Here is a 13,277-nt window from a genome sequence, read left to right as displayed (position 1 = left end):
GAAGGATTGGAAGCAAATACTAGCTGACACCTACCAGAAGTTGCTATAGAGTATGCCCAGGAAGGTTAAAACTACCATACAGGCCAAAGGTAATTCCAAAACCCAATACATAGTATTGAGTTTTTGAATTAAAAGCCCTTTTCTTTGCAAATATGTGTATCTGTACTTTTAGCTATATAGTGTACTTCTTAGGGAGCAGTGTGTGTTATTTGAAGTGCAAGACCAAGGCAGCTTGAGTTAACTTGCTTCACCCCAAGGAATTGATGCATTTTGTAGCAAACTTGGTTTGCTTGTTGCTATGCAGAAAAATGAAGCTTTTGGCAACTCAGTCATCCCTCCAATTAGTAAGTTGAAGTGCAAAGCTGCACCTCAACATACCAGCGTTGCTTTAAAAATGCATAATATGCTTCTTAATGTATCAAACTGTTTCCCCAACTATTCTTGGAAAACATTTTGAAACATTAAGAAACCGTGCCACACTACAGTCTTCATCTATACATCAAATATTTAATCACGTTTCAGTAATAAACAGGGAATTTTTTTTTTATATATATATATATATACAGGGTGATTCACTACCAGTGCGACAAACTTGCAGGAGGTGTAGGGGGCACAAAGACGAATTGGAATCACATAGCATTGCAGGGTCCGAAATGCCTTCATCATGCGGTAGAGGACGTTGAACGGGAGGTCGCGTGAACAGCGATCCCGCTGGAAGTCAGCATTTGAGAACCGTTTCTGTTGAAGAAACCAAGTAGCAAAAGTCCTCCGGAGTGGATAATCCACAGGCTCCAATGATTGGACGCATTCAGATGGTATGAACTCATTTGGTTTGTTGACAGTATCCTCCATACAATGGATTGGGAAATACCCGATCGTTGGCCTATCGCTCGAGTACTCGTACTCGTATTGCCTTCTGCAAGACGTAGGACATTCTCCTCATTGTCTGGCATCCTCATTGTTCACTCTCGATTCATGGTACCTCTTGTGAAACAACCAGTCTCACGTAACCTTCTCATCATACGATTAAAATCGTATGATGAGGAGCACGCCTGTGCGGGAAACGTTCCTGGTACAAGCGCAGAGCGGCGCACCCATTACAGTCTGCAGCTCCATACGCGAGGTGCATGTCAGCCAGTTCAACGTTTGAATACTCGTCCATCCTACTGTCTCGGGAACCAGTTCACAAATGCTGACTTCCAGTGGGATCGCTGTTCACACGACCTCCCGTTCAACGTCCTCTACCGCATGACGAAGGTATTTCAGACCCTGCAATGCTATGTGATTCCGATTCGTCTTTGTGCCCCCCACGTCCTGCAAGTTTGTCACACTGGTAGTGAATCACCCTGTATATACCTTATATATCTTTTGTTTTGTATTATCCTAAGATCAGATTAAGACCTAACAGTGTTGATCTAAGGATCGTAAATTTAAAAATATGTACATATTTCTGAATTTATAATCTTTTTTTGTACTGTAACATATGCATTTTTAAACTGAGGCCACAAAATTATTATTGTGCTTAATGCTTATGATATTCTGAATCATGAAACTTCATTGTTGGTACAATGCAATCTGGATGAAATCATTCCTTGAGCATATGATATGCCCAGGTGCACCCATCTGATGCCTTGATTGTGTAACATAATTCATCATTCCACATAAATTTCTGCCACTGCTGTGATGTTCATTGCATATATTCTTCACAAGGATAGGTGTCACATGCATTGCTAAAAGACAGCTTCAGCTTACAAGCAGTGCATGACCAGTAATACACACTGTTTGCTGATGGTTGTTGGTCTTTTACTTTTGGAAACAGATGTTCTTTATTTGTTGTAGAACAGCTAATTACAAAGCTTGATATGCACCAGAATCATATATTTACATTTATATATAAAAACAGCACTATATTATTGGATCCATAACAATTTCAGTTAGTTATATAAAATTAATTTACTATGCCATTAAATTACAGTTAATCATTTTAATTATTATAACAGTTCACTGATCTTGGATTCTTGTTAAATTCTGTCTATTTTAGCAGATTTTATTTTCTTTTGAAGAGATCAATGTGATCAAAGATGTCCACTGGTAGTTCATTGACTAGTCTTATAGTTCTGTTGTAATAATTATAGTAACCATAATTGGTTCTGGAAAACAGTATCGAAAATGGTGAGGCATTTCTCAGATTTCTTTGAGGAGCAGAAAAGTTGATTTCTACAATCAGGTGACTACTGTTTATTTTGCCATTTAATAAATTGTTGAAGAACATGAGATCAGCTTATCCCAATTCTCTCAACTGTCTAAAGTAATTCATTGATGATAGGCTACCTGACTTGGAATGATTCTCTGCACTACCTTCTGCCATTAGTTCCATTAGCATGTGATCTTTCCAACAATTAATTTTTGGTGACCCACTCCTGCTATCTGGTGAATGTTTGCACGCACTATATGACAGCCTGCTATCTTACCTCCTGTGAAGGGATCTAGGTCCTTTTCTCACATTCTGTTCCGCACTACCTGTCAGTGCGTGTGCATGCCTTTTAACTGACACTGCTATGTATCATGTGAACAACTCTGGAATTAACTTTTACTTTCAAGGATGAGGTGTCCCGATACATGCTGGAGAATTGTGTGTATGCGCACACACTATTACGTTTTATATTATATTTTATATATATATTATATATATACAGTAAACCCCCGCTATTCGCGGGGGTTACGTTCCTGAGAAATGTCGCGAATACCGAAAACGCGAATACTGAGTTATGGCTCCCATAGTAATAAAGGGGTTCCGTTCCAAAGTATGAAATATATAAGAAAAACTAGTCTAAAATTTTGTCTATGTATGTATTATATGTACCTTCATAATATGACTATGTACATAGACAGTACATAGTGAAATGCAAGCATATGGCATCGAAATGAAAATAAGAAACAATTTAATATTAAATGTAATATTTATTAGAAATTTCAAACCAGCGCCTTTGCTAGCAAAAAAAAACATCCCGCCAGGGCTATCACCAGTTTCGCTAAAGTGTTGATAAAGGAGTTTTGCCTTTTCGCGAATGATGAGTGAACTTAACGGAATTTTATTTTGAGTTCGGTCTTCTATCCACAGATTTAAAGCCTTTTCCATTTTTTCTAATTTAACATCACGAGTTACAGAGCAAATTTTTGAAGCAATTAGCGCGTTTTCACGGACACTACGGCGGATTTTTTCTTCCGATTTCTTGATTGATCGTACCGTTGACTCATTGATTTTATAATGTTTTTCCACTGAGGAGACACTTTCACCATTAGAAATTTTGTCTAATAACTCAATTTTATTCGCTAATGTTATCACCTTCTTTGATATTTTCACATTTCTCTTTTTATTCGTAGCCATATTTTTGTAAGGGTTAGAAAGAACTTGTCCACAATAAAGTCACTTTCTTCCGTTAACACACTCGAAAAACTCTGTTTTACACTGCAAAACGGTAGATTTATCACTTTTGGAAGCATATCAATTTATAAATTGATATGCTTCCAAATGTAATATTTGTAATATTTATTACACTTTAAAATTCACATTTTTTTAGGTTTCATTTTATATTAAATTTATCAATTTATAAATTGATAAATTTATTGTTTATAAGCATATAAATTAAAAGTAAACGACGAAACCTTCCATGACTAACACATACTGAACAAGGATTACCGAGAAACATCCACGCTCGCGATTTTTTCACCCCTCTCCCCCACCCACTGAGCGCTGTTTTGACCGGGAAAGATAATTTTAGCCACGCCCATGTTTTTTATGGCGGAAAATATTCACGGCGCTTTAAAATTCACATTTTTTTAGGTTTCATTTTATATTAAATCGGCGATCGCGAATACGCGAAACCGCGAATACAGATACCGCGAATAGCGGGGGTTTGCTGTACACTGGTGTGCAAAAAAAGTGCATCACCACTTAAAATTGTAATTGTCATTCGAATAACGAAAGTATATGGCAATATTTCTTACAGATTGCATCAGATAAGATTGACACGCATAAGTTATGGTGTAATATTGCATCAGCTGTTACATTCAGCTATATAAGCACGCTCTGCAAGAGTTGCAGACATTCCTTGCTTGTGTCAGGATGGTGAGTTACGTGCAGTTGATGCCACGAAGAAAGAGTGCTGTTGTTGCTTTATGGTAATGACGGGATGTTCATTATGACAGGATGTTCTTCCCATCATATTGCTTATAGAGTGTCTTGTAATCAGTCAACAGTGAGTAGATTTCTTTCCAAACTCAAGAATACTGGTTCTGCTGATAGGAAAAAAGAAACCGGATGCAAACAAGTCACTACGCCAAAACAGGACCATGTTTCGAAGCACTTATTAACCGTAAAGCTTCTTTGTCTGAGCTGAAAAGAGAATGGGAAGAACATACAGGAGTGGTAGCAAGTGCAGTAACAATCAGAAGATGCCTCTTCAAAAATGGACTTGTAGCCCATCATCCTAAGAAGAAGCCCCTTCTCACACAAAAAATGAAAAAGGCCCAATTAATTTTGTGTAAGGAGCATGTCAAATGGATCCCTGAGCAGTGGAAGTCAGATTATTTTCTCAGATGAGAAGAAATTCAACCTGCACAGCTCTGATGGGAAACAAAATATTCTCTGTAAACATGGGGAAGAATACCATCCAGACTGTATGGTGTCTACAGTGAAATTCCCTACCAGTCAATTGATATGGGGGTGCATTTTGTATCGTGGATTAGGTCACCTGCAGTTTAGGTGGTTCCATAGGTCACCTGCAGTTTAGGTGGTTAAGGTTCCATAAATGCCAATGGATACCTGGCTATATTGGAAGGCAAATTGCTGCTAACCATTAGAGACCATTTCAACCTGCCAAGTAACTGCATCTTTCAGGACAACTCTACTCCTTGTCATCGGACGAAAAGTGTAAGTAGACACTTCTGTATTTATTTTAGCTTCATTTCTGCATTAGAGGTTCGGCGGTAATGTGTTTACATTTGTTACATGTGAAAAATGGTTGGAAGAACAGTCCATTACAACTGTTATCTGGCCAGGAAACAGCCTGAACCTGAATCCTATAGAGAACTTTTGGCATTGTGTGGAATCTGCAGTTGCCAGAAAGAAACCAAAGACCCTTTGTGAACTTCAGGAAGCTATAATTCATGTTTGGAACCACAAATTATCAGTTGATTATCTTCAGAAATTGATCTTGTTGATGCCTTGAAGGTGTGCTGCTGTAATCAGGGCTAGAGGCGGTTTAACTAAATATTAGTTTGCACATGGTGAACCTTTCATTTTGTTTTTCCATTTAAAATGATAAACTGAAGCAAATTGAGGGCTCCTGATAATATTTCAGCCATAATTGCTGTGTTTACCAAAACTGTTGTATAAAGGTTGAAAGTGCTCATTTTGGAATATTTTGAGAGCACCTGTCAAATATTACTTAGCGTTGCCTTAACTATTAATAAATATCTTTTGTATCTTTTCTATTTGTCATTAATGTAACATACAATTGTGAAAAAGGGTTAGAAATGTGAAATTCCTAGGTGATGCACTTTCTTTGAACACCAGTGTATATATATATATATGTATTTTATTTTTTAATTAATTTTTTTTTTTTTGAGAAGTCTAGTCACTGATTTTTTTTATATATCTCTTTCCATGTAGTGCGGAATAGATCTGCTGACTGTAGCACAAGCATATGTATACTTTGAAAAACTTATCCTGAAGGTAAAGTATCTCACTTTTGTTTTTATTATTTGGTGCGTCTTTTTTTAAATTTATACATAAAAATGACTAACTGATATTTAAATATTAAAGGACCTTCTCTTGTTATTGCAAGATCTGTGTTTTTAAATTTTTTTCAAAGGATATCTCAAGAGGATATCATGAAAATTGCATTTCAGTTAATGCATATTACAAATTTAGTAACAAAACTTTTTTTGATAAATATTCATGAAAAATATCCATAAATGAATAATGTTTGTTAAAAGTTCTTTATATAAGTGAATGTGGGTATGTTTTCCAAAATAAAATTTATTTACTCTCAAAAGAATGATTCAAATCCTATAAAGAATCTCTGCTTTTTGTTCTACTAGCACTTGTTTGAAGTGTGAAAAAAAACTTGTACTTAAATAAAGAATTTTAGTGATACCTATTAATATATACTATGTAATATTGCCTCCATAACAATATAATGGGTTTGAATGCATAAAATAAAATTCAGCTATGTAGTCTTTGAACTGATGAAGTTTTTAAATTGTTGGGAATGCACATACAGTTATGGTTATTACCCAGTTTATTAACAAAACAAATTATAATAAAATATAATAAGATAAAACCAGTAGCTTTCGGGACGCGTGTCCCTTTGTCAACTGACAAGTTAATACAAATTTTGAATACAATGAGCAAAGTGGCACGTTAATCATGCGTCATTGTTGTTGCACGGACGTGTGCTGCTTCTACGCCACTGATCATCCAGCAATAAAACGGTAGTTTCCAGGATGGGATGTAGACACACGCCTTTCTGGCGATTTAATGCCTTAGAATTGTTTATTATGTTGAGTGACTCTAGCCATAGGCTGTGGCGAAAGTTTCGTGAGTGGTCCACTATCTCAAAGTCGCGTTTGGGGTCAAGATCGTGGTTGGTGGCCCAAAAATGTTCCGCGACCGCGGACTGGTCAGTTTCGGCAAGCGGATTGCTCTGTCGTGTTCCGTGAGGCGATCTTGGAGACGCCTTGATGTCTCCCCTATGTAGCAACTGTTACAGTCTCTGCAGGTGATACGATACACCACATTGCTGCGTAAGACAGGTGTGACAGCGGTCTTCACGTTGGAGACAAGTGACCGTAGGTTCCTGCAGGGTAATTGCACACATTTGATGTTGTAGCTTCTAAGGACCTTCGAGATGCGTCCTGACACTCCTGGATAATACAGAATGTAGGCGGACGATATACCGACTTGCTTCGGAGGTCTTGGGTTGGATGTGAGTTCTTCTGCCTGTAACAGGCATCTGCTTAGTACATGGGGTGGATAACCGCATCTGGTTAAGTCCGTCTTCACGCGGGAGATCTCGTTACGCCTAATTGTGTCGGTGCTGGAATGGCTCCAAGCCCTGGAGAATAGGGTGCGGGCAGTGCTATTGAGATGGCTTGGTGCATGGCCGGACCCGTAGTTGGTGAATTGACCGCACCACATGGGTTTGCGGTATACTGAGGTCTCTAGACGTGGGCCTACGCGATGTACCAGGAAGTCTAGAAACGGGAGCGAACCGTTCACCTCTGATTCTATGGTAAACTTGATGAAATTAGATAGGGAGTTGAGATATTCCAGCAGTGTAGTTTCAGAACCCCGTGGTATTACGGTAAAGATATCGTCAACGTATCTACACCATGTTGTAATAGGTGTAGGTGGGTTCTGGTGTATCTGCTCCTCCAGGTCTTCCATGGCGATGTTAGCTACTACGGAACTGACAGGGGCGCCCATAGCAGTGCCATGTACTTGTTTGTAGAGTGAGTCTTCAAAGGTGAAGATGCTGCTTGATAAGCATAGGTTGAGGGCGGTACAGATGTCATCAGTGGATAGTGAAGTCCTGGATTGGAGGCTTAAGTCGTTCTCGAGGAGCCTTCTGGCGCAGTGCACGGCCTGTTGGACGGGAATTGAAGTGAATAGAGAAACCACGTCGAATGATGCCATGACCGAGTTGTCAGGGATAGAAATGTCCTTAATGAGGTGGATGAACTCACTGCTGTTTTAAACAGTGTGCGATGTATTACCTATAAGAGGTGAGAGGAGGCGCGCGATATGTTTGGACTTACTCAAACCTCAACCATCGTCAGCGTGCCGCCCTATCATCTATAAGAAAAGACAACTCCATCGTCGTACTTCCTGCGGATAAAGGGCGCCGGACCGTTGTGTTAGACCGTTCAACCTACCGAGAGAAAGCCTTGACCCTACTACTAGACCCAAACGTATATGAACCTCTACCTGATCCACCCATTAAAGTCTTGAAACGTCTAGAGACACATGTCAACAAACTAGTGCACACATGGCTTAAAGATAAGAAGATCACGACCACAACTCAGCATCTTCTACGTGCTACTGGCTGCCAACTACCGCAATTCTACGGATTACCAAAGATCCACAAACCAGATATTCCCCTCAGACCTATAGTGTCTTGCTGCAGTACCCCAAGTATGAACTGTCCAAACATATCGTGCGCCTCCTCTCACCTCTTATAGGTAATACATCGCACACTGTTAAAAAACAGCAGTGAGTTCATCCACCTCATTAAGGACATTTCTATCCCTGACAACTCGGTCATGGCATCATTCGACGTGGTTTCTCTATTCACTTCAATTCCCGTCCAACAGGCCGTGCACTGCGCCAGAAGGCTCCTCGAGAACGACTTAAGCCTCCAATCCAGGACATCACTATCCACTGATGACATCTGTACCGCCCTCAACCTATGCTTATCAAGCAGCATCTTCACCTTTGAAGACTCACTCTACAAACAAGTACATGGCACTGCTATGGGCGCCCCTGTCAGTTCCGTAGTAGCTAACATCGCCATGGAAGACCTGGAGGAGCAGATACACCAGAATCCACCTACACCTATTACAACATGGTGTAGATACGTTGACGATATCTTTACCGTAATACCACGGGGTTCTGAAACTACACTGCTGGAATATCTCAACTCCCTATCTAATTTCATCAAGTTTACCATAGAATCAGAGGTGAACGGTTCGCTCCCGTTTCTAGATGTCCTGGTACATCGCGTAGGCCCATGTCTAGAGACCTCAGTATACCGCAAACCCATGTGGTGCGGTCAATTCACCAACTACGGGTCCGGCCATGCACCAAGCCATCTCAATAGCACTGCCCGCACCCTATTCTCCAGGGCTTGGAGCCATTCCAGCACCGACACAATTAGGCGTAACGAGATCTCCCGCGTGAAGACGGACTTAACCAGATGCGGTTATCCACCCCATGTACTAAGCAGATGCCTGTTACAGGCAGAAGAACCTACATCCAACCCAAGACCTCTGAAGCAAGTCGGTATATCGTCCGCCTACATTCCGTATTATCCAGGAGTGTCAGGACGCATCTCGAAGGTCCTTAGAAGCTACAACATCAAATGTGTGCAATTACCCTGCAGGAACCTACGGTCACTTGTCTCCAACGTGAAGACCGCTGTCACACCTGTCTTACGCAGCAATGTGGTGTATCGTATCACCTGCAGAGACTGTAACAGTTGCTACATAGGGGAGACATCAAGACGTCTCCAAGATCGCCTCACGGAACACGACAGAGCAATCCGGCTTGCCGAAACTGACCAGTCCGCGGTCGCGGAACATTTTTGGGCCACCAACCACGATCTTGACCCCAAATGCGACTTTGAGATAGTGGACCACTCACGAAACTTTCGCCACCGCCTATGGCTAGAGTCACTCAACATAATAAACAATTCTAAGGCATTAAATCGCCAGAAAGGCATGTGTCTGCATCCCATCCTGGAAACTACCATTTTATTGCTGGATGATCAGTGGCGTAGAAGCAGCACACGTCCGTCAACAACAGTGACGCATGATTAACGTACCACTTTGCTCGTTGTATTGTATTCAAAATTTGTATTAACTTGTCAGTTGACAAAGGGACACACGTCCCGAAAGCTACTGGTTTTATCTTATTATATTTTATTATAATTTGTTTTGTTAATAAACTGGGTAATAACCATAACTATATGTGTATTTGAACTATGGACCCCAGTACTCCAGGCCCATTCGTTACCATTGTTGGGAATGGTTTTTTGTTTTGTACATTTATCCGTAGAACATACAATTTGCAAGGCATTACCAAAAAGATATGATAATGGTCACATAATAATACTACAGATAATAATATGAGTTTTTGCTTTCAGCTAGGTAGTAATAGAATATACTTTATACTAGTTTTATTCATTGTACACAATTATGTGTGTCCTGGCTTTTATTTAAAATAAGTAATTCAAAAAAGTAATAAGTTTTTATCAAGTTTTATTTTTAGCTTGGTAAAACAGCTTTGGAAACATGTGACCTCTTACAAACAGTCTTTTGAAAAAGATGCTTTATCAAATGCACACACATTCAGGTGGTGATTTTCAGATATAAGGGCTACTCATGCTGACCATGAAGCAAATGCCTGTTCTCCCCTCCCCCATATCTTATGCTGCATAGCTTATTCTTGTTTCCGAAAATTAAATTGAAGCTCAAAATAGATTTAACATTGTCTGTGAAATTCAGCAAAAATTGCAGGAGATACCCGATATTGTTACAAAAGAATTTCAGATATACTCCTGATGTTAGCAAAATAGCTGGGCTCAGTGTTAATTTCCAAAGTATATTTTTAATAGCTTTAGCTATTAAAAATATACAAAGAACACTTAAGCCACTAAATAAATACAGCCAAGTAATGTTGTTAATAGAGTCAGACATAAGGCATCATGCCATTTTCCTACTGCAAACCTAACCATTCCTATTTCAAAATAAAATAAAAATTATAAACATAAAATATAAGGAAGGAAAGAAATATATATAAAATAAAGAAATGAAAGAAAAGAAAAACCAAAGCAATTCCCCCCCCCCTCCAGAGGAGTAGACATGTGGTTCCTCTTTCAAAAAGACATGTATCCATACCACCAAAGAACAATCGCCACTTAAATAATAACAAAATACCACAAAGTAGAAACAGGAAGCACACAAGCAATAGCTCTCTTCAAAGGGACATCAGCACTTGTGAACTCCAAATGTATGTTGTGAATGTGTCTCTTTGAGTAAGGAGTCACATGTTCACTCCCCCAGAGATGCATGTTGCTTTGGTCTTTCTTTCCCTTTGCTTTCTTTATTATTTTTTTTTCTCTTTCTTTCTTTTTCTTTCTCTTTCTTTTTTTCTTTTTTTTCTTTCTTTCTTTTTTTTTTCTTTTTTTTTCTTTTTTTCTTTTTTTCTTTCTTTTTTTTTTTCTCTTTCTATCTTTCTTTTTTTTTTTTCTTTCTTTATATTTTATGTTTATAATTTTTATTTCAGTTTGAAATAGAGGTGGTTAGATTCATGGGAGCAAAATAGCACCTTACCTATAATCCTATTAGCATTCTTCAGCTTCATTTTCTGCATACACCAAAGCTCGCAACAATTGAAAAGCAGTTATTAATCAGTCCAAACTAGAGTTTGAACAGGCTAAGAGTAGAAAACTTTCTTCTTTCCCTAATGGTAGCCGAGCATTCTGGTCTCTTGTCAAAGCAATTGGCCACAACTTTTTCCCATCTCTGCTCGCACCTCTGTCCAAACCAGATGGTTCTGTTGTCACTTCAGCCAAAGATAAAGCTGACCTGCTAGCATCCCATTTTTCTTCCAACTCATGTATTAATGATCTTGGTAAAACACCTCCCACCATTCCCAACACACTCCATTCAATGCCTCCTGTGGTCTTCCGTCAAAAGGAGGTCAGAAGGATTTTAACGAATCTTGATGCTAAGAAAGCTCCAGGTCCCAATGGTATTTCTCCACTTGTTCTCAAAACCTGTGCTCCTGAACTTACTCCTATTCTTTGCCGCCTTTTTTCACTTTCTTATTCCAAAGGTGTTTTTCTTTCTGCTTGGAAATTTGCTCATATCCAGCCCGTTCCTAAAAAGGGTGACAAATCCCTCCCATCCAGTTATCGTCCCATTGCAATCACTTCTACTCTTTCTAAAGTAATGGAGAAATCAATTAACCACCAACTCTTAAACTACCTAGAAACCTTCCTTCTGATCAACGATCGCCAGTATGGATTCCGTCAGTGTCGATCCACTAGTGATATTCTGGCTTATGTTACCCATTTATGGACTAATTCAATGGAAAGGTTCGGTGAAACACAAGTAGTTGCTCTCGACATCTCAAAGGCTTTCAATCGTGTTTGGCAAAAAGGTCTTCTAAACAAGCTTCCATCTTATGGTTTGCCAACTGTTTTTAGTAATTGGTTATCCAGTTTTCTCTCTGATCGCTCACTGAGGGTGATGGTAGATGGCTCTCTGTCTTCTAACTTCTCCACTAATGCCGGTGTCCCCCAAGGTTCAGTTCTTTCCCCCACTCTTTTCCTCTTGTATATGAATGACCTTCTTCCATTGACTGGAAATCCTATCCATAGTTTTGCCGATGATAGCACATTACATTCCACTTTCCATTTTGAGAAATCTTGTCCTGCTCAATCAGCTTCAACTTCTCGAAAATCTGCTACCAATTCCTTAAATGCCGAGCTTCAGATAATTCTCCAGTGAGGCAAAGACAACTTAGTTGATTTCAACCCTTCTAAAACTCAGTCTTGTCTTATATCTTGCAAAAAGGATTCTTCTGCTCCTATGCTTATCTTTAGTGACACTCCGATTTCTAGGCAAAATGATATATCTCTTTTGGAGATTACCCTGACTTCTAATCTCTCTTGGCACAAGCACATTACAAATATTGCTTCCTCTGCATCTAAAAAAAACTTGGTTTTCTCTTTTACTCTCGGCACTACTTTTCTTCCAAACAGGCGCCTCCGTAGCCAGGTGAGGAGCAGCAGTGCGTAGCACATGCTTCTTGATTAGACCGGGGTTCGAGCCCGTCACCACCAAATATGGAGGATGTGGAAAGGTCAGGGAATGACCACCTCATATCCCGGAGCAATATGGCCTTAGTTGCTAATGCTCCTAAAAGCCAAATAACTAACTAACTAACTCTTCCAAACAGCTGCTCACTCTGTATAAATCACAAATCTGCCCTGCCATGGAATATTGTTCCCACATCTGGGGTGGTGCCCCCAAAACCTCTTCTTGATTCCATTCAGAAGAGGGCAGTTAGGTTAATTAATGATTCATCTTTAACAAAATCTCTCCACTCACTGTTTCACAGATGTACTGTTTCTGCTGCATGCCTCTTCTACAGATACTTCCATGGGCACTGTTCTTCTGAATTGGCTTCTATAATTCCCGCTCTCTCTTTCAAAACAGTCCGAACACATGCCGCCACCAGCCAACATCCATTTACTGTCTAACTTCAAACTCACAGAACCAACTTTTCATCTTCCTCGCTTATTCATTCAACTGCCGATTTCTGGAACAACCTTCCTTCATACATATTTCCTGAAAATTACAGTCTACAGAAGTTCAAGTCCAATGTCAACAAATATCTTCTTTCGTCTTCTCAACCTCCAACCCAAGCACGGTACTAAGTACTATAGGTTCAAATACCTCTCGTGTTTGGGGTTTACATAAAA

At 39.5% G+C, this 13,277-nt stretch overlaps 1 protein-coding gene across 1 annotated transcript in view; it reads left to right on the top strand.

Moving 5' to 3' along the window:
• Nucleotides 1-13,277, top strand: part of LOC150086619 (CDK5 and ABL1 enzyme substrate 2-like) — a 142,471-nt gene that overhangs the window by 117,744 nt on the left and 11,450 nt on the right. Inside the window, exon 10 of the mRNA XM_090372205.1 lies at nt 5,675-5,737. Coding sequence (XP_090228331.1) covers nt 5,675-5,737 — 63 coding nt within the window. The remainder of the gene's footprint in view (nt 1-5,674; nt 5,738-13,277) is intronic.

Source organism: Mastigoproctus giganteus, chromosome 4 (genome assembly GCF_048544385.1).
Source record: "Mastigoproctus giganteus isolate SK-2022 chromosome 4, ASM4854438v1, whole genome shotgun sequence".
Lineage (NCBI taxonomy): Eukaryota > Metazoa > Arthropoda > Arachnida > Uropygi > Thelyphonidae > Mastigoproctus > Mastigoproctus giganteus.
This window is presented reverse-complemented; position numbering and strand designations above follow the sequence as displayed.